A 25,400-nucleotide genomic window follows, 5' to 3' on the forward strand; every position below is an offset into this window, starting at 1 on the left:
CAGTGGGGGATTGACCTATGCATTGTAGGGTATTTAGTAGCACCCTTGACCTCTATATTCCAATGGTTGCCCCTGTCCCCCCAGCAGGTCCTAGCAGATGAAACTACCCCCAGTTAGGAAGCACTGCCCTGAGCCCAGAAACCTTTGCTCCATAACACCAGCCTGAGCCCCCAAGGCATTCTCAGAATCCCTGAGTCTGAGGTTTAGATACAGACTGAAATGAGCCATTTCCAGACATTTTCCCTGAAAATCACTCCTCTATCCATGTTTCCTGCCAGCACTCTGTGTCCACACTCTCTCCAGACTTCTCCACGCACTTGCTTTTTTTTTTTTTTTTCTCCAAAGATCTGCTTGTGTTTCTCCTTCCAGTTCCTACTGCCTTTTTTCTTTGTAGCTTCCATCCTCTGTCACCTGGTCTGTTGGAAGAGCCTCCACTTGGGGCTCCTTGTGTCCTGTCTCTTGCTCAGTCCCTCTGTCATGTTGCCCGAGCCAGAATCCTAAGCACACATAGTACTGGCCACACCATTCTCTCCTCAGGAACCTTCCCCTAGCTCCCTGTGCCACCAGCGCCCAGGAGGGCACAAACAAGCATTTTACTAAAGGGTTAGATGGTAAATATTTTAGGCTTGGTAAACCAAACCAGAGATGTTATATAGGTACTTATATAACCACTTAAAACATAACGATTTCAAAATGTGAAAACCATTCTTAGCTCATGGACTGTAAAAAACAGGTGGTGGTGAGCTGGATTTGGCCATGGGCTGCAGTTTGCCCATCTCTGGCCTAGTAAATAAACTAGGTGACTATTTATTTAAGGCCCTGGATGATGGTAGTCCACACTCTTCTTTCCTACTATGTGTCCTCACATTCCCCACCTGCTAGCCACCCCTACCCGCCGCCCTCAGCAGCCCCCGCTCCTTACCCGTGTGCAGCTTCCTCTCTGAGGCCAGCCCCCAGTGTTCATGCCCTTTTCTCCCTCACCTGGATTGCCCTTCCCCAGCCTTTTCTGCCGATTGAAATTATACCCCTCAGGATACTCTCAGATACCACCTCTTCTATGAAACCTTACCCCAGTCCAGAAGGTCAGAGTTTCACTCTCTTGCTTCTTTGCTTTTCCTTTGTGTCTCCACTAATGCATGGATTTCACCCTCCTTTGTATGCTAATTGCATACATGCCTAACCTGCCCAGGGGACTGTGAGCCTGCTGGGAGTGGAGACTTTGCCCCTTGGTAACCCCCAGCACCTTTCAAAGTAGAATAATAACAGGTAGTATTCTATTGAGCCTGTGTGTGAGGCATTTAATGTTCACCCACACCAACTTGTAAAGGTAATATCTCCATTTTCCATACGAAGAATCTGAGATGCGGAGAGGTTAAGTAAGTTATCCAAGATGACACTACTAGTAAATGGCAAAGCTGGCATCCAAACTAGATGTACCTAACTGCAAAGCTGGACTCTAACCACTGTATTATATACAACAGGGACGCAGCAAAGAATGGTGGTGTTGAATGGGGTACCATACCTCACCATACAAATTTTGCATACCTGTAAGTAGCATTTAAATTTGACTCATTGAATTTTAAAATATCACTGATAGGTGCTGGCTGCCTGCCTGATCATTGATTTAGCTGTCTGAATAAGGACCGTGCTCTCCTGGCAGTCTGTTCTCTTTTTGTTTCTAATAATGCAATCTGAATATTTAGTATTCATTTTAAAGGGATTTTCCGCTAAGTGAGGTCCCTGATCAAGAACTGGCTTTAAAATCCTTCAATGAGGGATGCCTGGGTGGCTCAGTGGTTGAGCATCTGCCTTGGGCTCAGGGCCTGATCCCAGGGTCCTGGGATCAAGTCCCGCATCGGGCTCCCCGCAGGGAGCCTGCTTCTCCCTCTGCCTGTGTCTCTGCCTCTCTCTGTGTGTATCTCCCATGAATAAATAAATAAAATATTTTTAAAAATAAAAAAATAAAAATAATAATAAAATCCTTCAATGAGAATTAATGGAATACCATTTTCAAGTAGAGCTGGACAAACTAGGAGAAACAAACAGAAAGAGGGTAATCTAGTCTTAGAATTTATGAGCTTCCCTATCTGAAAGTTTAAATTTCAACTTCTTTTGATCTTTGAGTTTATGGTGAGTTTTAGTAGGCCATTCTTTGTCTCTGGAACTTAATATGTGTTCCTCCTTCTACTAAGAAAGATGGCTAAACACTTGCCCCCTACACAGCGAAACCTTGAGGGAAGCTTCATCTTCTGCACAATTTAGTTTGGCTTGAATAGGGACAGAACCATGAAGACTGAGAACCATCACCTTCTACTCATTGCCCATACTATAATCATAAATATCCAGCGGTGCTCCAGTCTCTGTTTCCTGTCTACAGCAGCTTACCGCATGGGCCACCACAGCGAGTAACAGGCTCTGTGTAAGCCCTGAGTTTCCTCAAATGATGTGAGAACAGTGCCAGCCCTCTGCGGAGGGACCTCGTGGCAGACTTTTGGTGGCCCCATCCTATCCTCCAGCAGACCTACACATGTGTGTGTTCGTGGTATTCATGGTGGAAAGAAAAGAGACACATCTTAAAATTCTTCAGCTCTTCTCTCTCGTGTTTAGAAGCAAAATTTACCTTTAAAACGTACAGCGCACTTAAGCCTGCAGGTAGGCACGTTTGCCAATATAGAAAGGTCTCTGGGCATGTTCTGTAGCTGTTTCTAATTCATCCCAGAGGGAACCACAGCCTACTTCATTGCTCACTGCCATGTGGTTGTCTTTCTCATCTCCTCTACCTCATTCTCTGTCTGCCCACTCTCATCCCTGGTGCTGACTGCCAGCAGCCTGAACTGATGCTGGGTCAGGCCATTACTTCCAAGCCTGCAGCCTGATGGGCAGTGTGACCACCTCTCTCCTTTTATTTCCACGTTTCATGACATGGCTGCATTTTCCTAGCAGAGCCACCAATACCAATTCAAAACAGTATGTGGGATTTGTTTTTACCGTTTCTTGAAGGAAAAAAAAAATCTGTGCAAAGTCCATTCTTTATATATCCCATTTCTCTGTACAGTCAGGGTTGCCTCACCTAAATTTCAGATTCACGGCTCCTTTCTCTCAGGCTTTTTTTTTTTTTTTTTTTTTTTGCATTTTGTTGTTGTTTTTCTGAGAGGGCCTTTGAAAATCGGCAGCAAAGAGGCCAGTTTGTTTAATTTAAATACACTGCAGCAAAATGAAGGTAATTGTCCACAAAGGCCATCTGCTACCTGGCAGGTGTCCATGAGTCAGAGAGAGAGATGGAGACTAAAGTGTCTCCTTCTGTTACCATGATAACAGCTTAGCTCAGACTTGCAGTTGGGGCTGTGTGTGCAGAGGATACAGTTATCAATGCTCCATAGAGGGTATTAACTCAAAATCAGGCTTTGTGCCACTTTGGGCTTGATTACCTGACTGTAACGTGTACTAAGGAGATACGAAAAAAATTCATACCTGTCCCATAAAGAAAAAAAAGCGAAGGAAATAGTATTTATGGAGCCCCTACTGTGTGCCAAGCACCATGCTGGGGATGTCTAAACACAGCTGAGTGTGGTACAAATAATTCCCCTGCTAAAGACAGTGCCTTTCTCCCTCTGTGGCCAGCTCTCCCTGCCACGGCCTGTGAGCTCCTGTCTCTGCTTGCAGTGTCCTCACGTCACCTTCCCTGGCATTCTCTGTACCTCCTTTGGCTCCAGTATTCGATCTGTGTCACAGACAAGAGACTAAGTGGTAATCACTGTACTCTCCTTTCTCACATTTCTCACTCTTATTGGAAATTAATTGTTCTGTTGAGGATCATGGTTAGCTTCAGTTGTGAGAGGTCTCAACCGATCCGTGTTCCTTCTGGCCTCAGCAACATGATGCTATGCTTTGGACTCTCCTGGCAGTTTGAGGCAATTAGAAGACCCAGGTACCAGTCTTAGCCTTTCTGCTCATTTATTTGGAACCCTGTGACCTCTCTAGGCCTCAGTCTCTTCAAATGTAAAATGAATGTTAGATTTAAAAAGAGGCTATTTTCTTGGGGTCATGAATATTCTGAAATTATAAGCATAATTTCTGAGTCTCTTTCTTGGAATGTGATAAACTTTCTCAGGTTCTCAGAGTCTTTGCTGATTTAGAAGTGAAGAACCAGCAGACCACAGAGCTTCTCAGACTGTAAATTTCTCCAGCTCTGTATTTCCAGCAGAATTGTTCCCAACTACAAGGGACCTCTGTATTCAGAGAACCTGAGCTACAGGGCATTTATTGTGTTCAGTTATTGGTGACTGGCCCATGCTGCATTCATTCAAGCCTTTGTTATAGGTTGTATCACCACAAGATCCCACTGTCTTTTGCATCAGGAAACCATGAAACACCAAGTAGCAGTTTGCAGACCTTCATAGCTTCCCCCGGCAGCTCAAACCAGTGGTGTAAGATTGTTTTTTCTTTTTTTGTTTTTAATTTTTATTTATTTATTTATGATAGTCACAGAGAGAGAGAGAGAGGCAGAGACACAGACAGAGGGAGAAGCAGGCTCCATGCACCGGGAGCCTGACGTGGGATTCGATCCCGGGTCTCCAGGGTCGCGCCCTGGGCCAAAGGCAGGCGCTAAACCGCTGCGCCACCCAGGGATCCCCTGTTTTATACCTTCATTGGACAGCTTATCCCCACCCCCTGGAGCTATCTGACAAGTTCCTCCACCTTTACTGATTTCTGTGTGATTCAGGTTCCCCATAACCCCCACGTTCCGACTGTAATGCTGCCCCCAGTGTCCTCCCATGTCATTTATTCTAGATTGGTTTTATAGCAAGTGGAGTGCTTGGCATTCTTCATGGGGAGATCCTGCCCACCTGAATGTAAAACCCAATCTGTGCTTTTGAGACCAGGTGAAATTTCACATTGCATTGCTCCATCTTGATTTTTAGTGTATCTGTCTGGCCCAGACCTGTTGAGAGGGCAGAGAATGGACGGACTCTAACCAGGACCATAGGTGACTGTCAGCATCCCGAGTGCTGCTCTGCACTCCAAACATACTCCAGCTTGTGGTCATGTAACTAGAAGGGCCTTATCGAAACTGTCTCTGTCTTGAGCTAGTCCTGTCCTCGTTACAGTCACCTGCTCCTGCACCTCTTCATAGGCTTCATTTGCATGAGCCTAAATGGGCAGCATCTTTGGTACTGACTTCACTCGTGAGAAAGGGAAGTCAGAGAACATGCCATTCTGTGACCCTGAGACTGTTGCTGAGAGCCCTCAGAGGATCCTTCACAGACAGCTCGATTCTGACCAAAGCAAAGCCGTGATGACTTGACACTTACTTCCAAGATGAGGTAACTTGGCAAAAAGTCATGGAATCATAGAATTCTAAATCTGAAAAATACTTCAGACATCATCTCCTTGATGTCACTCAGTTTGCAAAAGAGAAGACTGTGCCCCAGAAAAATTAAAATGCACGTGCTATACCATCCAAAGAAAATCTCAGGTCTCCCAATTTCTAAGCAAGCCATGCCCTTCCCGCTGAACCACACTCTCTTTACGTGTCCACTCCAAAGCGGTAGAGAGTGCTAGGATTTCATCTCAGAGCCTGCAGCTCTCCCTCCTCTTCCAAGTTGTTGAATTTACAGCAGAGAAATCATCTCCAGGGCCTGTGATTGTTGACAAAGCTATGATTATTGTCCAGCGTCAGGACAAGCTCATTTGCTCAGGAACTTAGGCATGTTCTCTAATCAGGTAAAATGTTTTTTGATTATATATTCTTACCTTTATTTTAATCCACAGTCCTCTTTCCCTGGGTCTCTGGCCTTTCACAAGGGCCTCTGGGCTGGGACTCTCATATTCCAAAACCCTCCCTTCTATTCCTTCTCAATCAAATGTCCTTCAGATGAAACTGCCCCAGTAATGGATGAAGAAGATCAGCCTGAGCATATGAGTTACCTGTTGTTGTACAACTTACCCCGAAAACCAGTGGCTTTGTAGAACAAATATTTATTACCTCACAGCTTCTCTGGGCCTAGAGTCTAGCTGAGGGCGAGCTGAGGGTCAGGGTCTCTTACAAGGCTACAGGTATCTCTAGGCTCAGCAGCTCACATGGTTATTGGCACAATTCTTCGTGGACTGCTGGACTGAGGTCCATCATTCAACTGGTGGCTGGCAGCTGCTTCGGTTTCTTGTCATGTGGGCCTCTCCACAGGGCAGCTCACAAGATGGCACTGGCTTCATTAGACTGAACAAGCAAAAAGAAGAGAGTATATGGGCAAGACATAAGTCACAGTCTTTGATAAGCTAATCTCAGAAGTGACATCCCATTCACATGACTCCAGAGCAACAGTCACTGCTGCACCCAGCATGTATTCACGAGGGAGGGGATTACACAGGAGTGTGACAACAGGGGACAAGGTCATTGAAGGCCGCCTCAGAGGTCTGCCCACTGCATTTACTCATCTAGTTAAGTATCTCACACAAAGCTTTATCGATGACTGATAGATTTAGTGCTCCCTGGAGATTATTGCCTGCTCTGGCTATGTTCCCACTTTCCATTACAGAAGAAAAGGGATCAGAAACTTGATACATCTCATTGTCATTTAACAAACATTTATTAAGCATTTACATGTGCTAAGCACAATGGTAAGGAAGATAAAATTTGAGAGGTGAGGTTGATGCTGTTCAGAGTTCTGGGGAGCATCTCAGGAACACTTGATTTGACCCTAGAGGAGGTGACAATGAAGCAAATGCCTAGAGGAGCAGCAGGAGCTAATCTGACCACACTGGGGCAGTCATAGGGCTCCTGATAGGCCTTCAGGCAAGGGAGAGAGAGCGCAGGCCTCCTATAGATTGAAGCAGCTGTCACCCATCACTGACATCTTTGCACCAGTGTATACCTCCTCCAAGACCAACGCTAGTCTGAAGGCTTTCCTGAAGCTGTGGCCTTGGGCCTGATTGAAGTATGTGAATATCGATTGGCTGTGGTTTGTGCCTCTCCCAGGACGGTTGTGATTTATTGACCTACCAGGATGCCAAACCAGTGTTGCTCTGCTGGAGCCAGAATTCACAGAAAGCTCTGGACAGTTCCATCCTCACACTGTTTTAATCCAACGTGGCCCTAAAGCCCAGGGCTGGTACTTGAGATCCGTTGGGGAAAATTGTGCCTTCCTGGCAGTCTTCACCTTTCTCTTTCTACTGCTCTGAACAAAGACAGCTTCTGGAGTCTGTTCTTCATCTTCTCAGAAAGCACATCCTGGGCACTGATCCCAGGAAGAAGGCCTGATTCTTTTCAAGCTGATGGTGGGCAGTAGTTTCATTTCCTGATCCTAGAGCTTCAGCCACATGTGGCTGGCCACCTCGGGCATCCCTTTGGCCTCATCCCCCATCATAATTTTCCTATTAAAATATTTGCGGAGGTTCAGTTTCATGTTCTTAAAAAGCAACCTAGTCATTTATCTTGGGTCTTGCGACTCTGACATTCAGTCCTCAGGCAGCGGTGCTTGGCCCAGATCTCACTGAGGGAGATTTATTCAATAGTTGCCATGTGCTTGATGCTGGGTCGGCCCTCTGCGGGGATGACAGACAACTGTCACACAGTGAAGTGAGTGCATTGCACAAGCCACATGCTCAGGTAAGCAAAAAAGAAATCTTGAACTGGATTCATTTCCCTCCTGAGTTCTTGCTGTCTCAGCTGGACAGAGTCTGGGCATTTCCAGGCAAACTCTGAAGCCAGTCATCTCAGATTCTTATCACCCTTCCCGCCCCAGAGATGGGTGCTATGCCTTGGGGAACTAGTGCTGGGCGCTGTGGCATCAGGGAAGGAGTATCCACAGCTCCAACTTGATATATGCTGAGGCTGTTATGTCCTTTGCTTGTGGCCAGGCCTGGTTCTCTCCTCACTCTGCAACTGAGGCAGCTGAACTCATCGGCTTCTCTAGCAGCCAAGGTGCACACATGATCTCAGTGAGGCTTTAACTCTTCCATGACAGAGAGATAACTTGAGGCTAATTGCCTCTGCAGCAATGAAAAACCATTGCTCAACCATGTTGAGCTGGGGTGCATGGGGTCCTTCCTTGATGTCCAAGCAACCCAGGCATTGATCTTGAGTCTGTGCCTCTCAGCTCTTGGAGGCCCCAAAAAGGTCCTGGCTTTGCCAGTGTCCACCACTTCTGTGATCTCCTGTGTCCCAAATTGTACTGGCTCATAGGACGTTCCTGCAAAGCCATGCCACTGCATCACACTTTCTTTCTTTCTTTCTTTTTTTTTTTTTTTATATATTTATTCATGATAGACACACAGAGAGAGAGAAGCAGGCTCCATGCAGGGAGCCCGACGTGGGACTCGATCCCAGGTCTCCAGGATCATGCCCTGGGCGCTTAAACCGCTGAGCCACCCAGGCTGCCCTGTGTCACGCTTTCTTGCTTTTCTACAGATTCTTTTTTTTCTTTTAAAGATTTTATTTATTTGACAGAGAGAGCACAAGCAGGCGGAGTAGAAGGCGGAGGGAGTGGGAGAAGCAGGCTCCCCACTGTGTAGAGAGCCCTATGCAGGGCTCAATCCCAGGACCCCGGGATCATGACCTGAGCCGAAGGCAGACACTTAACAAACTAAGCCACCCAGGCACCCCTCTACAGACTCTCTTACTCTTTCCTAGCTTCATTGTCTCATTTGGATTGAGGCTAGGACTGCTAGATCTGGCTGTTCATAAGCACTTTCCAAACCAGAGTGAATTTTATACTTTATTATTTGCCCCCTCTCCCCCTAAAAATGGCCAAAAAAGTAGAGAATGATGGTGAGTATAGGATAAAGGTGGAGGTGGTTCCCCAAAATGCAATGATTAATGTATGATAACGTTATCTAACCAAAACAGGATTCCTGAGATATTGGGGAAAAAAACACATACCCTAAAAAAATTAATAATAATAAATATTTTATAAGCACTGGCAGAAATAAAATATTTCACAAAATAGAACATGTTTAATTGTCAGTGGGAAATATTGTGAAGTTAAACAATAGCAAAAATAGCAAAAAGATTTCATAATATTCCACTGTATGGATAAACCACATTCTGTTAATTCATCCACCAATCAACTTTTGGTTATTTCCACTTTTGGCCTATTAAACTGTAGCCAGTGGACATTTGTGTACAAGTTTTGGGTAGGCATATGTTTTCATTTCTCTTGGGCAGGTAGGAGTCAGGTTGCTGGGTTATATGGTAAGCTTATGTTTACCATTTTAAGAAACTGCCAAACTGTTTTCCAGAGTGGTTGTACCATGTTACAGTCCCATCAGCAGTTTATTTTTTTTTAAATATTATATTTATTTATTTATTTATGACAAACAGAGAGAGAGAGAGAGGCAGAGACACAGGCAGAAGGAGAAGCAGGCTCCACACAGGGAGCCCAATGTGGGACTCAGTCTCGGGACTCCAGGACCACGCCCTGGGCCGAAGGCAGACACCAAACTGCTGAGCCATCCACGGATCCCCCCCATCAGCAGTTTACAAGGTTTTCAGTTTTTCCATATCTGTTAGTCTTTTTGATTGTAGCTATTTCAGTAGATAAGTGGTATCTCATTGTAATTTCAGTTTTCATTTCCCTACTGATAACTCATGTTGAGCATTTTTCATGTGACTATGATCCCATTTGTACATCTTCTTCAATGAAATATCTATTCAAATCTTTTAATTTTTTTTAAAGATTTTATTTATTCATGAGAGACACACACAGAGAGAGAGGCAGAGACACAGGCAGAGGGAGAAGCAGGCTCCATGCAGGGAGCCTGACGTGGGACTCGATCCAGGATCACGCCCTGGGCTGCAGGCGGCGCTAAACCACTGCGCCACTGGGGCTGCCCTATCTATTCAAATCTTTACCTGTTTTGTAGTTGGGTTGTTTATCTTCTTAATATTCAGCTGCAAGAGTTTTTTATGTGTTCTGGACACAAGTTTGTTTTTTGTTTAGTTCATTCTTTTTTTTTTTTTCATTTCCACTTTTTGACACATTAATTTGTAAGATATTTAAAGTGTACTTTGGGGTGACCTAATATTACACATACATGGTGAAATGATTCTATCTAGGTAATTAATATATCTATAATCTCACATATTTGTCTTTTTATATGTGTGAGAACATTGAAATTTTACTCTCAGCAAATTTCAGATACACTGTAGTGTTCTCAACTATAGTCACCATGTTTTACATCAGATCCTCAGACCTTATTTCTGTTGCAGCTGAAAGTTTGTAGCCTTTTACCATCCTCTCCCTATTTTCCTCAACCCTCAGCCCCAACTACTTTTCTACTGTTTCTGTGAGTTTGACTCTTTAGTTTCCACATAGAAGTGAGACTGCAGTATTTGTCTTCTTCTCTCCAGCTTATTTCACTTAACATAATGCCCTCAGGGTCCATCCATAATTGTTGCAAACAGCAGGACATTCTTTCTAATGGTTGAATAGTATTCCATTGTACATAATACACCACATCTTGTTTGACCATTTATCTGTGATGGGCACTTAGATTATTTCCATATCTTAGCTACTGTGCATAATGCAGCAATAAACATAGGAGTGCAGATATTTCTTCTAGATCTTGTTTTCACTTTCTTTTCATCTTTTGAAGAACTTCTTATGTTGTTTCTGTAGTGCCTGCACCAGTTTACCTTCCCACCAGTAGTACACAGGAGTTTCCTTTTCTCCATGTCTCCAGCAATATGTATCTCTTACCTTTTTTATAACCACACCTTTTTGATAACAGGTGTGAAGTGATATCTCATTGTGATTTTGATTTACATTTCCCTGATGATTCATGATTTTGAGCACCTTTTCACATACATGTTGGCCATTTGTACATCTTCTCTGGAAAAATGCTTGGTTCCTCTGTCCATTTTTTAATTAGATTGTTTTTGTTTTTGCTGTTGGGTTGTATGAACTCATTATCTATTTTGGATATTAACTTCCTTATCATATGTACGATTTACAAATATTTTGTCCCATTTGGTAGGTTGCTTTTCAATGGTTTCCTCACTGTGCAAAAGCTTTTTACTTTTGATGTAGTACTGCTTGTTTTTGTTTTTGTTGCCTTAGCTTTCGGTGTCAAATTTTAAAAAATCACTGCAAAGACCCACAATTTTTTTTATCAGATATAATTTACAAATATATTTTCCCAGTCTGTGACTTATCTTTTTATTTTTCTTAGTGGTATCTTTTTGATAATAGTTTTATGGAGATATAATTCACACAGTGTCTTTTAAAACCTAAAATGCAGTCGTTTTTACTCTATTCACAGAACTGTGCAACTATCACCACAATCAACTTTAGAACAGTATCACCCTCTGAAAGAATCCCACACCCCCTTGCACTCGCTCCCCATTTCTCCCAGGCCCACAGCCCGAGGCAACCACTAGTCTACTTTCTATCTCTATGGATTTGCCTGTTGTGGACATTTCCTGGAAATGCAATCAGATAATATTCGGTGTTTTGTAACTGGCTTGATTTCTCTTACTACAATATCTTCAGGGTTTCCATGTTATAGCATGTATCCTAACTTCATTCCTTTATTTGCTGAATTCTATTTGGTCGACCCTTGAACAGTGGTGGGGGGGGGGGGATATTAGGAGTTCTGACCTCCTGCACAGTCACAAATCTGTGGATAACTTTTGACTCCCCCAAAACTTAACTACTAATAGCCTACAGTTGACCAGTAGCCTTATCCGTAAAATAGTTAACATCTATTTTGTATGTTGTATTACATGTATATGTATTCTTATAATAAAGTGAGCTAGAGAAAAGAAAATGTTGAAGAAAGTCATAAAGAAAATACATTTATAGTGCGGTGCTGTATTTATTTTAAAAATCCACATGTAAGTGGACTCTGCAGTTCAAATCCATGTTGTTCAAGGGTCAACTATATTCCACATTTTTATTTAAATCATTCATCAGTTGATGGGCACTTGGCTTGTTTCCACTTTTCAGCTGTTACATATCATGCTGCAGTGAACACTTGTATACAAATTTTTGTGTAGCCCCATGTTTTCATTTCTCTTGGGTATACACATATAGGAGTAGAATAGCTGGGTCATATAGCACTCAATGTTTAATCTTTTGAGGAACTGCCAGACTGTTTTCTAAAGCAGTAGGAATACACCGTTTTCCATTCCTGTCACCAGTAGCCATGGTTCCATGCTCCACACCCTTGTCAACACTTGTTATTATCTGTCTTTTTTATTGTAGGCATCCCAGTGGGTGTGAAGTGGTGTTTCATTGTGGTTTTGATTTGCATCTCCCTAATGGTTCATGATGTCAAGCATCTTTTCATATGCTTATTGGATATTTGTATGTCTTCTTTGGAGAAATATCTATTCAGGCCCTTTGTCCATTTTTAGATTAGGTTACTTGTCATTTTATTATTGTCAAGAGGTTTTTCTGTATTCTAGGTATAAGCCCCTGATCAGATAGATGATATGCAAAAATTTGCTCCCGTTCTGTGAGTTGTCTTTTTGCCTTCTTAAAGGTATATTTTTTTAAAATAAATTAATTTTTATTGGTGTCCAATTTACCAACATACAGAAAAACACCCAGTGCTCATCCCGTCAAGTGTCCCCCTCAGTGCCCATCACCCAATCCCCCCCATTAAAGGTATATTTTGAAAAAGTTTTCAATTTTGATGAAATCCAATTTAACATTTTCTTTTGTAGCTTGTGCTTTACGTGTTATATCTAAAAAACTATTGCCTAGGGGCCCCCCAGGGGGCTTAGCGGTTGAGCGTATGCCTTGGGCTCAGGGCGTGGTCCCAGAGCCCCCAGATTGAGTCCCACATCGGGCTTCCTTCATGGAGCCTGCTTCTCCCTGTGTCTGCCTCTCTGTGTGTGTGTGTGTCTCTCATGAATAAATAAATAATATCTTTTAAAAAATAAAATAAACTATTGCCTAATCTTGTCTTCTAAAAGTTGTATGGGTTAGTTCTTTTTTTTTTTTTTTTTTTAGATTTTATGTATTTATTTATGAGAGACAACAGAGAAAGAGAGGCAGAGACACAGACAGAGGGAGAAGCAAGCTCCATGCAGGAAGCCCGATGTGGGACTTGATCTAGGGACTCTGGGATCACGCACTGAGCCGAATGCAGACACACAACTGCTGAATCACCCAGGTGTCCCTGTATGGGTTAGTTCTTGTTTAGTGTGATCCCTTTTGGGTTAATTTTGGTATATAATGTGAAATAAGGACCTAGGTTTCTATCATTTGTATCATGGGAAGATCTTAGAAAGTATGCTAAGTGATGAAAGCAAATTGCAAAATGATATGGGTGGTCTGATACCATCCATGCAAAATTTAAAAGCATGAATATCATACATTATTCATAGTTATATATGTACACATAAGTAAAAAAAATTCACCCCAAGATTTTTATAATCATTGACTCTGAAGGGGTGAGAGGAGGGACTGGGCCTAGAGAGGACTGGTGGTCAAAGGGGTCTTCAGACTTATCTGCAATGTTCTTAGGTTGAAGTGAATTTGACAAAATATGGACAGTTATCAGTGTGGATGCTTTATCATGTTATACTTTTTAGCTCTCCGTTTTAAATTTCTCAAAATACACATACATGCGCTTGCACAAATCAGAATTAAGAGTCACGGAGAACAAACCATTTCTGTCTAGTGCAGTGCCTGTACTGGCTGAAGCATTGAGGTAAGGCTTTGTGCATATAGGCCGTCAGCATGTTTGGAGCAGATTCTGTTGTGTGGGGAGTTTCTGAGCTAGATCCCCAAGAGAGAAATCTCTTTATCTGAACTCATTTGCATACTTTGGCTTATATTTTCCCAGTTTTGCTTCCATAAAAAACCCACTATATACCACAATCAGTTTCCCTTGCTCTGAACAGCAGCAGGGCCCAAATCTCAGGCAGCTCCCTTTAAGTAGAATTTTTAAATGTTATCCCATTGCTTTCTCCAAAACTATACCAGAGCCTTCGCAAGTAAAGTTCAGTTTCCACTAAACATGTGTCCATTCTTACCTGGTCCTCATGGAATGCCCCAAAAAGATCTCACTGTGTACGTTTGACAAGTACAATGACCTGGCCCCTGGGAAGCAGCCTGCAGCTGAGTTCTGACACACACTCAGGCACGTGGTTTATGTAGCCTGGGAGTTGCAGAGGTACAGAGTATATACGTCATTGCCCTTGGAGTAGATGGTTATTTCCACACTTCCATGAGCTATGTTGCCTGGCACAAAGCTCTTACTCTTTTCATCGTGTTTTTCTTTCATAATATGGGTACAAAAATGTATGCCCTTTCTATTCACAAGTTGTTGTGAGGGTCAAATGAGATAATGTACATAAGTGTGCTTGCAAACAAAAATTAAGGATGTTTGTATATCATTTCCTAACTGTGTGGCCCCAACCTGGCTCCGAACCTGGACCCAGCTACTCTGTCAATCTGTCTACCTGCAAGCCCACTCCCTCCATGCTAGCCTCTACTTTCCCTCCCAGTCTTAGTCCAGTCTCATGGCTTTCTCTCTCCTTCTCCCTGCCCCCTCTTCCTTTCTTTTCTTTTCTTTTTTTTCCTTTTCTTCCTCTCTGCAGTCCTGGAGGCAGCCCGACTCCTTCCTTTCAAATGTGATCCTGCAGAGCACTGCCCAACTGAACCGCAGCTGTGTCGGCTGGCTTAGATAGACTGCGAAAAAGCACTTTCCCCTCCCTCAAAGAGGTAAGATACCTGAGATAACATGTTTTATGTCTTTGATTCTCTCAGGCTCAGGCCACAGGGTCACCACATACATCGCCCACACATGGAGGTGGCCGCCCAATGCCCATGCCCGTCCGCTCAACGTCAGCTGGCTCCACCCCCACCCACTGTCCACAGGACCCCCTGAGTGGAGTCGGGGGAGACATGCAGGAGGCCTTTGCACAAGGTGAGATTTGGGAACAGGATATAATGGAGAGCTAGAGGGGTTTGGAAACATAAACACGATTCCGACTGAGATTTTTCCAGTTTCTTTTCTTTTGTGTGCATAACTTCAAGTGATCCTGATTTTCATATATGGTATAAATAAGTCAGGTGCTGGTCCCTTCTCATTAGATGGGCTGATCTCCCAATGGGAGGTCTACAGGCTGTATATGTGTGTGAAGAGCAGGCCTCCAGGACTTCTGTCCTCTTTTTCCCAGGTTAAGGGAAGTGCCTCATCCTTTGGGCTTTGCCTCCTCCAGAGAGGAAGTGGATGGAGCAATTCCTACAGTTGTGCTTTGCCTGGGAAGTCTTTAGAGCAAGTTAGAGGAGGAAGTACTCTAAGAAACCTAAGTAGGACTTTGCTGGACACACGTTGAGCACAGGATTGTCACAACCAGCTGTGTTATGTAATTGGGGGATGACTTCGCAGCTGAGGGAGAGACCAAGAACAGGATGGTGCAGCTGCTGGAGAATAAAAGCCTGCCTCAGGCCAACTGTGAGCCGTATTCATTTTGGAATCCAACTCTCTTGATTGTGGCTAAGAATTTTCAGGTAGAGAAGAAGAGGGAGGAGAACGAGGGTTTGGGTGCCTCGTGCCTCTCACGTGCCCAGGAGTGGGTAGAGGTGCTGTGGCTGCCTCTCCCCTAGGTGTCCTGCACCAGGTCCGGGGCCTGGCAGACTGAGGCGGGCGCTCGGCTCTCTTCTCCACATCCACCCACCTGGCATTGCCATCTGCTCTGACTGTCCTCAGGTACGAGGAGAAACCTCCGCAATGACCTGCTGGTGGCTGCTGACTCCATCACCAACACCATGTCATCCCTGGTGAAGGAGCTCCATTCAGGTGAAGCCCAGAGCTCCCGCACGGCCTCACGCCTCCCCTTCCAGCCCCATGGCCTCCTCACTTCCTCAGCACTTGGTAAAACATCCTCATGCAGCACGCACTGCCTCAGCTCACCACTCAGTCTCTTGGCCTTCTAGGAACGCGCTGGACATCCTCACCCAGAGAGCCTCTGTCCCGCACGGGGCCACACGCACACAGTTACACATTATGTTTCTCTTAAGGATATTCCTTGTAGAACAAACACAGTCAAGAGTTTAAAGAAATTCAGATCTCTGTGCACATACACGTAGCCCCTTCCTCACCTAACTTGTCTTCCAGCAGTGCTGCATCTGCAGCCGCTCTTTCCTAGGGCTGCTCGACCACCTCGTTCTGAAGCTTTCCTGGATGACTGGAACCGAATCAGCCACAAAAGCTTCCGGACTTTCTCCCAGCTGCCTTTCTGCTCTCTCCTCTTTGATTTAGTTTGGAAACCCTATTCTCTCCTTTTGTCCATGACTAGGCTCTGATTTCACATGAAGTTCGTGGCCGGAGCCTGTTGCTCTTCACCCCGCTCTATTCCATCACACGTGTGGCTCCTTCCTCAATCTTTCCCACACTTAGCTCTTTTGGTGACTTTCTGGAGATGCTTACCTTGTTGCTCCCCTTACATAAAACCGAGGAAAGAGAGAAGAAATAAAAGGCCATTCCCATATCGTCATATTTTCAAAAATCCCCATGACTCTCTTAGTTTTGTAACTGCCAGATGTTTACTAACCTGTTTACAGTGGTCAGATTCCCATGTTCCCAATTAGACAAATGGGTTCCCTTCCTAAGTGCTACATATGGCTCTCTTGTTTCTTTTCAGCTAATATAGTCTTTTAAATACCTCAAAGTAGATTAACAAGGTTATTAAATAAAAAGATAAAGCAGGTTTTCCATGGGCTGTTCAAACACATCCACTGAAACCATCAGTCCATGCTCTTAGGGCAGAGAGGTGTATGTCCTCAGACCTTCAAAGGACAAAACATATACCTTTAGTGTTGTCATGGGGCTGGCCCATGGCTTCCCTCTCATATCTGCCAATATCCACTTAGAATAAGTGCATGGCCTAGGTTAGTTTTTCCAAGGCAGTTAAGATGCTGGTTCTCCCGTGTGGGGAGTATGAAGGTGACGCTGTCTCTGTTCTGGTACCATTTCTCAACCCTTGTCAGAAGCACCACCCTCTCCATAAATACACAGAAATAGAAGAGGTGACTGCCTTTGAGATGACTTCACAGGTGATTAGAAAGTCCCTTCCCTAATATAGTTTCCCAAAGATGCCAGAAATCCTACTTTTAGAAGGAATTTCAGGTCATGGAAATTAATCCACGTACTGCCTCACGACTAGAGTTTGGGCAAGATCAATGTCTCATGAGCTCATCACACTAGGAGGAGAGGTAACTGGACACCATTAAACACACAGCACCCAGAGAGCCACCTCTGATGCTCTGCTCTCTCAAGCCCTGAAGTCCACAGGTAGATGTGGACTAAGTCTGCAGGTGACACCACATCTTTACAGAATGCAGGAATAGACTCCCTTTACATGTGAGGCTGCCAGCTTCTCAGTGAACAGGAGAGGCTTGCCCAGCACCCTCACATGTTTACTATCACTGCTGGGGGTTCTGTTAGGATGAGGTGAGATACTCAGATTGTCTTTAAATATTTTCCATAACATGTAAACATACTATTTATAGCCATAGCTTGTCCTCCTCATCTTTTTAAAAACATTTTCACAAATAACAGAATCTTAGGTTGGAAAAGATCCTAGAAGTCATTTAATCCAGCTTGCTTGCTGCCCAATATAAAAGTCCTCTGTTTGGATATTGCCAGTGAGCGCATTCATGACCAGTTCTCATCATGGGGAGGTTCTTATCAGGAAGCCAAAATTTGCCTTTCTGTAAGCAATTCATCCTCATCCCACCCTCTGAAGCTACCCAAAGTAAATCTAGCCCTCCTATGCCTTTAATTTAGCCCATTAAGTATTTGGTGGCTGGTAACATGGCTGTCCCTATGCCTTCTCCTCTTGAAGGTGACTGTCCACTATTCCTTCAGCCATTCTTACATTCTTAATGTGACGTGGTTTTCACTTCACCATTTGGTTGCTTGCACTAGGATGTGGCCAAGAGTTTCAAGGCCCCAATTCACAGTGAGTTCCCGGAGCTGAGAGCACTTCTCCCTATCACGGGGTATCTGCTCCCTGCACAGCACAATGAACTGTGACCTCCCCGAGTGAGGCCCCTGGGAAAGCAACCTGAGAGGGCATTCACTTTTTCCACACACAGCCACTTTGCCATTCAGTCCTTTTAAGTTTGTTGTCAGCTAAAATTTCCAGTTTTTGGTTATTTTCTCTTAACAGAAGTTAATGTAGGTATTCCTCACCACGTATTTGGATGGTTGCTTTCTTAAACCTGACTGCAAGATATTAGGTGTATCTCTAGTAGATGTGGTCACCTTAAGGAAAGCAGGCATAGAGATGAGGGAGCCACCCCCACCCCAGTCACCAGGGAAGCGGGCCACAGAGCCTTCAGCAGGCTGGGTGACCTCAGCCTGTGCCACCCCTAGGGGCTCAGAGCTCATGGGTAAGTGCTAGGGTGTGCACCGTGCACGGTGCAGATGAGGTGAGTGTCAGCGCCCTTGGAGGCCTGTGACCGTAAGCCTTTAGCTAGGGTTTCATCCCAAGCCTGCTAAGTCACTCCCTTCACCTTCCTCCCGTGCTTGTGCTGTGCTGAAGGGTCACGGGCCACCTTGGACTTGTTTTCACAGCAGAGGAAGGTACAGAGGAAGAAGAAGAGAAGAAGCAGAATGGGAAAGACAGAGGTAAAGACAGCTCACAGGACCCCTAGTTTGAGTGGGAGGCAGAGCTACTTAGCCCCTGAGGGAAACCAACCCCCCCCCCCCTTTCAGCTCTGCTTTTCTTCCTGCTGCCCTTTCCCCAGAGCTTTCAGATCCCCACAGTGCCTTCTGTCTCCTTTCCCCAACTGGCCATCAAGGAGGTGGTGGTGTCAGGTGATCAACAGAAGCTGCCTCATTTCCCAATTCTATGAGAGATGGTTCAGATATAGAAAGTAGATACCAGGAAAGCACACAACATGACCCTTTGCCTCCAGGAGTTTATAATATAGTTATGGAGGCAAGACAGAGATATGCAAAATAAATAGGAGATAAAATGAAGTGGCAGGAAAAGTTAATCATCAAACTTCGAGTGTGTGATTATAAATACAAGAAGGGTTTCTGCAAAGGAAGAGATTATTGTGGGCAGAATAGCCAAATGGTTTTGTGACCTAAATGGAAGAATTAAAAGCAATAAAGAAAGGTATCAGCAAAGGAGAGTAATGCCTTCCTAGTTTTATTGGATATAAAACCTGCTTAATAACTTGTTATGCACAAAGAGCTGTGCTAAATGATGTCCGTATATTATCTAATTAATACTTACCAACCCTGAGAGATATATAATGATGTCCCTATTTTACCAATGAGAAAATAGGCTCTTTGAACTGGGTCTTTCTGACTCCGTGCCTCGCACTCTTAATCTTCATGTGTCTGTGTTATGCTGAACACATAACATTTGAGAGTTAGCCATTATTTCTATCATATATTAATATGTGTATTTTCTGGATTCCTCCAACCATAAGCTCCCCAAGGTGGAGATTTTGGTCTCTTTTGTTCAGGAGGTATCCCCAGCACCCACAACAGTGCCTGGCACATAGTGGGATATCAGCAAATGAACAAATACAGGGAAATAAGCCACGTGATGTGCTGGAGAGTGCTTCATCAGGTTGGGAGTGGGAGTGGCCCCAAGGAGGCTGGGCTGTAGAAGACATGCCCACTCTCTCCACCTCTGCTCCATGCTCTGCACTGAGCACACCCTTTCTGTGTGATTTCACAGCCCACGAGGAAGGATTTGAGACAGGGCTCAGAGCGGTGACATCACCTGCACAGATCGTGGTAGCTGGCAGAGCCGGGATGCAGGCTGGGCGGCTGACTCGGCCCCCGTGCTGTCATCTGAGTGGCTAGTAGACTAGGCAAAGCGAGGAAAGTGGGAAAAGGGAAAGTGGGAAAAGACTAGAAAAAGTGGGAAAAGGAAGGGTGGGAAGAAGCTGCTTGGGAGCTGCAGGCAAGGAAGGTGCGATGGGAAAGGAGGAGTGCCTGGGGCCGAGCCTCTGCAGTGCCGCCTGCCCACGGGGCTAGCATGGGGGAGACAGGCAGGTGTTCGGAGTCACCACCAGGACTCGGGGGCGGCCGAGGAGGATACAGAGAGAAGAGAGAAATGTAGTCCAGGTGCCACAGTTGTCTAGTGAGTCAGAGCGAGACCTGCGAGGCAGTGGACGGTAACTGTGAGGAATTGAGGAGTGACGTATGTGGCACGGTCACCAGAATGTCAGAAGTAGGGGTCAGCTACGTCGGAGACCTCTAGCAGTGCTACAGGGAATGGCAGAGGAGACCAACTTGCTGTGCTGAGAGCGGACGAGGAAGAAGGCAGGAGGCTTGTGATGCAAGGGGTGAAGAGGGAAGGAGAGGCACAGAGACAAGGTTACACTCCATAAACACGTGCTGCAGTCACACGCGCACACACACAACCCAACCGGATCCCGGCGTTCATGTGGAATGTTCTTGGCTGAAGACGTAACAGCTGCTGCTTTGGCCTCTCTTCCCATTGACCCTCCCTTCCCCATAGCTGTTCCCATGGCTTCTCCTCAGCCTCCCTGCATTCCTTGCGGCCCACGGAGGGTGGCCCCGACCCCTGGGGCCTTGCCCTGACTGTGGACTGCAGCCCTGGTCCCAGTTCAGGGCTGGCTGCAGGCTGTGTCTCACATGTGGACGGGCATGGCTTCCCTTGCCTGCCGCCTCCTGGCCTCGGGGGCCTGTGTCTGCACCCATCTTCCCTGCCAGCATCTCTCCTTTCTGGCCCTCTTGCTCTTGAGGTCTCCCCATGTCTCCTCCAGTGCACACAGCAGCCTTTCTGTCTGTCCCTGTGAGACCCTGAGAAGGCACCTGAGTTTCTGTTTCTGTGGCCTTAGGTGCCATCCTGAGGGAAAGAGTGTTAAGAGTCGAGGTGAGACGTGAGTGTGGTTTTAAACAAATGTTTGACTCTCAGCATTATAGGGGTCCCAGGATATGTTTTTGTAGCGGCACTGGAGTCAGTCTGTGGGTTGGGGTATAAGGTGAGTGTTTTTATGGATGGACCTTCTGATTGTCTGCCGTGGTCTGGGCATGAATTTTTACTGTAGACCAACATGGCAGTAACTGGTGTCACCAAGGCATCAGAGAACAGTAACTGTCAACCATAGAGAAAGAGGAGCTTTGCTTCTTTGGGGTTGAAATCATGCAGACCTAACCTAAACACAACTTGGTCAGCACCCTGTCAGGCAGACATAGTCTGCTCGGTGCAAAAGCCATAAGAGCCAAATGGACCCTCCGAAGAATTCATGACCGAGCTGGACTTCCCCACCACGTTCGCCCCTACCGCAGCCCTCTCTCTGCCTGCCCCTGGATCTCTGGCTGGCTGCATCCTAGGGAATGCTTCTGCTCCACTGGGGTGCCCTCTGACTTCGCATCCCCTCACTGCTCACCTGGAGTGGTGAGGCTTGTAACCAAGACCGCGTAGATGAAATCGACCAACATATTACTTCAGAGCCCGAATTTCATCTCAGCCCCTCCAGAGCCTCATTTTATGCTCCTTTGTCCTTTAGAATTGCCTCTCCAGAACCTGCCACCCACGTGTTGGGAGCTGTAAATGCAGCTTGCATGCCCTGAGAAGGCTCGTGCAGGTCTGGTACACTGACAACAGTGGCCCTCTGTGAATTCTCAGGCTTTTGAGGGTGCAGGCAGTGTTCGAGACCTCAGGGCGAGCAGCAGTGATTTAGCATTCCCGATCAGATGTGCCTGCAGGCAGGAAATACTGCCTGTATCAACACTTAATTCCTTCTTACCTTGGTCACTTTCAGAATCAGGGGATGGGCCATGCCCCCTGATGTAACCGCTCCCTAGATTTTCACATTAGTACTATTATTCTCCTCCCAAGAATGCTTGTCTGGCTGTGGTTTTTTTTTTTTTATTATTATTATTTTATTTATTTATTCATGAGAGACAGAGAGAGAGAGAGAGGCAGGGACACAGGCAGAGAAGGAGGTTCCATGTAGGGAGCCGGATATGGGACTCGATCTGGGGACTCCAGGATCACACCCTGGGCCCAAGGCAGGCACTCAACTGCTGAACCACCCGGGCTGCCCTTGTCTGGCTGTTTTATGTTTGTGGCAGTTGCTGGTTGTAGGTAGCATGACTCTCCCAGCCTGTTTCATAACTGGTTAGGAAAAGTCAACATACGGGGAGGGGAGAGAGGAGAGGCAAGTCCAAAAGCCTGGCACAGATGAGGGTCTGTGGGCTGGGGAGTCAGTCCCCTGGGAGAAGACACAGAATGGTGAGGAGACCCCGGGTGTGACGTCCGTGTGTTGTTTGTGTCCGTGCTGTACAGGTTAGCAGAGGAGCCGGGACAGAGAAGAAGCGCGGGTGAGTACCATGTTCTCCGCCCTCCCCACGGCCCCCTTCCCTTTGCAACTAAGGTCTTCCTTCTCCTCCTCCCTTGCCCTGGTCACACTCTCCAAGCCAGAGCCATCCTGAGGGATGGGGATTCAAGTGAAGGGTCTCCTGTAAAGAGCCCAGCTCTACCTTTTCCCTTTGCCCCAGCCCTGCCATCATACCGTCTCAGCCCCTCTCCTGGGCTCGGAACCATCCTGCTCTACATGGGGCATGGCCTGGGCCTCGGGCGGGACCTGTGTCTGGATGCAGCTGGCAGACCAGGAGCTGCTAGCTGAAACACACTCCGGGAGCAGGCGGCCGAGGCCGTCCGGCCACCTTTGCCACCTTGCTCCTGGTGGCCCATGCCACTGTCATCTCTCTCCAGGGGTCCAAACCACTGCCCTTGGGTTCCAACACCCAGACCTGTGACCTGCCACTGTGCCTGACCACAGATGGAATTTCAGGCATGCAGTATCACCCTCACTCCACAAAGCCACCCAAACCCCTTCTCATCGGGCCTGCTAACCCGCACCCTCTCACGTCCTAAACAACTAAGGAGAGCACAGAATTCCCCAGAGGACAGTGCTCGTTGCTGTAGGAATTTGGTCTTTCACATCTTTCCATCTGAGGACCTTAATTCTGCTTTCCCCCTAGTTCCAAGATATTACAGCTTTGGGGCCTCTCTCTAGAAAGAAGGGATGAAAATAATTGGGCAACCGAAGCTGTTCCAAAGAAGCATTTTTTTTCCAGGTTAGATGTCTTTGGTCTGGTGAGATGTCTTTATCCATCTTGCCTCCCCTCTCCTCCCCAACTTCTTGCTGGTGAAAGTCAGGCCATCTTCCTCAGTGACAGACCTTCCAGGCAGAAGAGCCAGGGCAGCAGCCCCACTATCCTGTACAAAGAACTTTCCCAAGCCCTTCTGAGGCATCCAATCCTGGAGCAGCCTCCCAGCCCTTTCCTGATGACCTCTCTCCCATCGGCCCCAGGCCGTTGAGGGGGTTCCCTTCTCCTCTCTGCTGTCTCTGGGAAGCACCCACGCCCCTGGAAAGCTCGAGGCCTCCGGGGCTTGGGCATGGCTCTGCCCGAACCCACTGCACATTCAGGCAAGGCCCTTCCCCATAGCAGGCTGGGATGCCCCAGCCAAGGAGGGAGTCAGGAGCTGACTTGCCCCTCACAAGCCTGCCAGAGTCCCTATCCCCGGAGAGGGAGCACAGGAACCAGGGGTAAGGAGAAGGCACGTGGGAGCCATCCGTCTCACCTTCCTCCTGCAGATGAGGAAATGAAGCCCATGGCCTGGGAGCTCGGGGCCAGAAGCAGGCTCAGAGTGGGCTGCCCGGTGCTCTCCTCTGAGCCTGTCAGGACTTACGAGAAAGGGTCAGGGGAAAAGCAGGACACCTCAGGTGGCTCAGTTTCACAGACCATTCTGCCGTCTTCTGGCCTGAGGCTGAGGCTCCCTTCCCTACCACCCAGGGTTTGTAGGCACTTCTCCAAGTTGAGGGTCCTTCTTCCCAGTCACAACCCTTCTTCCCAAAACACCACATTCCAAACCTTGCATCGTGAGCCCATTTCCCTCTTCCTTGAAACATTCCCCGACGCTGTGACCTCAGCAGCAACTCCAAAAACTCCAGGTACCCCAGAAAAGAGATTGCCTCTTTCCCTAGAAGGGGGTGTGTTACCAGTTCTTTGCATCTCCCAAGTTGAAAGGGAAGCATCCCCGCAGCCCCACCCCAGGACATTGTCTTGTCCCCAGCAGATGTTAGCAGCATGTGCTCGGAGGCCCTCTCCAACGCGCCCCTGAATAACAGCGCGTCTGTCCTATATAGGCACAGGGAACATGCAGCAAGCTGGCGTTGACACGAGGAAGGCGAGGCCCTCCCCCGGAGGCGCATTCCTGTCCATCTTTCTGCTGCACACCTGGACCAGGCTTGCAGGCTGCCAGACGTCACTACCTGGCAGGGAGCAGGGAGCCCCAGCCGGTGGGAAGTGGGAGGGACCGCCAGATGCTGCCGCTGCCACTGCCTCCGCCGCCGGGTGGGCCTCCCCCTTGCACAGTCCTGCATGAACTAGCATCTTCATCACTCCCCTCGGGCCACGAGTCTCATCTCTGCAACAGGAATTTACCGGGAGGTTGGAAAGAGAAAAGAAACAGCACGAATCTCCTGTGTGTGTGACCCTGATGGAGTTCTTGCCGGCACATGGGGTGCCCCCCAGGGTGGGGGCACAGGATCCCTTTCTACCTTTGACCTTTAAAAACCGACAGATTTTCTTCCCCGTATCGTATCGTGCAAAGACAACTTCGGGCCTTGCTCAGTTTTACAGACATTCACACCCTGGCCACAGCGCTAAAAATAGCCTCCTTCCTTTCTCTCACACTGGTTAGGCTTCCGCCCCGTTTGATGCCGAGGCTCTGCAGCCGAGGCGGGAAGGGGGAGCCGAGAGCTTGCACTGCAGCCCTGGACGGCTCCTCCTCCAGCAGCCAGAAGATTCTTTGCAGCAGAGCCAGCGGCCAGCCAGGCAGGGAGCACTGACCCGTGACCGCCAGAGGGAGCACTGACCCCCGGGCGCTGTGCTCGCGCCGCCTCTCCCCTTCTCAGGGTTCCATTCTGCTCTGGCACACATGATAATCAATCCCAATTCCCGGTGATTTTCATTTATTTTTTTTCTGCTCCCTGGGCTCCAGGATGTTATTTTTAGTAGGAGAACTGCTATAAATATTTATAAAGGGCAGCGACTGGAATGAGTGAGAGGCCCCACAGCTGGCTCGCTCATCCCCCCGCCCCACGCCTCTGCAGACCCCTGCCCACTGCCTGAGGAGGCCGGTGCAGAGCCAGTGGGCTCAGCCCGCAGCCACACGGATGGGAGTCACGTGGAAACCTCGTGAGGGGGCAGTCAGGGGGAAACGGGTGGGGTTAACTCTGCATCCTTCCCTCCATCGCTCCCACCCCTGAAGGAGGTGAAGGCTTGTGTGGGGGAGTGCTGTGCCCAGTACCTCCATGTCATGAGTACTAAGTGTGAGGGGCAGGTGCAACTTGGATCACACTCCAGCTGTGTGAGAGCAAAAAGGAAACAGGAGCCTGAGGAGAAGCCGCCTTGCCTGTGGAGGGCTTGCC

At 47.0% G+C, this 25,400-nt stretch overlaps 1 protein-coding gene across 22 annotated transcripts in view; it reads left to right on the forward strand.

The window, feature by feature from the left end:
• DTNB (dystrobrevin beta) overlaps positions 1 to 24,450 on the forward strand; it is a 235,857-nt gene extending 211,407 nt beyond the window's left edge. For 6 of the 22 annotated variants that reach the window (XM_072767486.1, XM_072767488.1, XM_072767493.1 and 3 more), the window contains 4 exons: positions 14,721 to 14,880; positions 15,667 to 15,756; positions 22,247 to 22,281; positions 24,114 to 24,450. In XM_072767486.1, the coding sequence (XP_072623587.1) occupies positions 14,721 to 14,880; positions 15,667 to 15,756; positions 22,247 to 22,251 (255 nt within the window). In that variant the 3' untranslated portion in view covers positions 22,252 to 22,281; positions 24,114 to 24,450. Of the gene's footprint in view, positions 1 to 14,720; positions 14,881 to 15,666; positions 15,832 to 18,537; positions 18,592 to 22,246; positions 22,282 to 24,113 lie in introns of all 22 variants that reach the window. The other 16 variants (XM_072767500.1, XM_072767491.1, XM_072767503.1 and 13 more) reach the window with 4 other exon arrangements.
• Positions 24,451 to 25,400: the final 950 nt, after the last annotated feature.

The sequence above is a fragment of the Vulpes vulpes genome, chromosome 8 (genome assembly GCF_048418805.1).
Source record: "Vulpes vulpes isolate BD-2025 chromosome 8, VulVul3, whole genome shotgun sequence".
NCBI lineage: Eukaryota > Metazoa > Chordata > Mammalia > Carnivora > Canidae > Vulpes > Vulpes vulpes.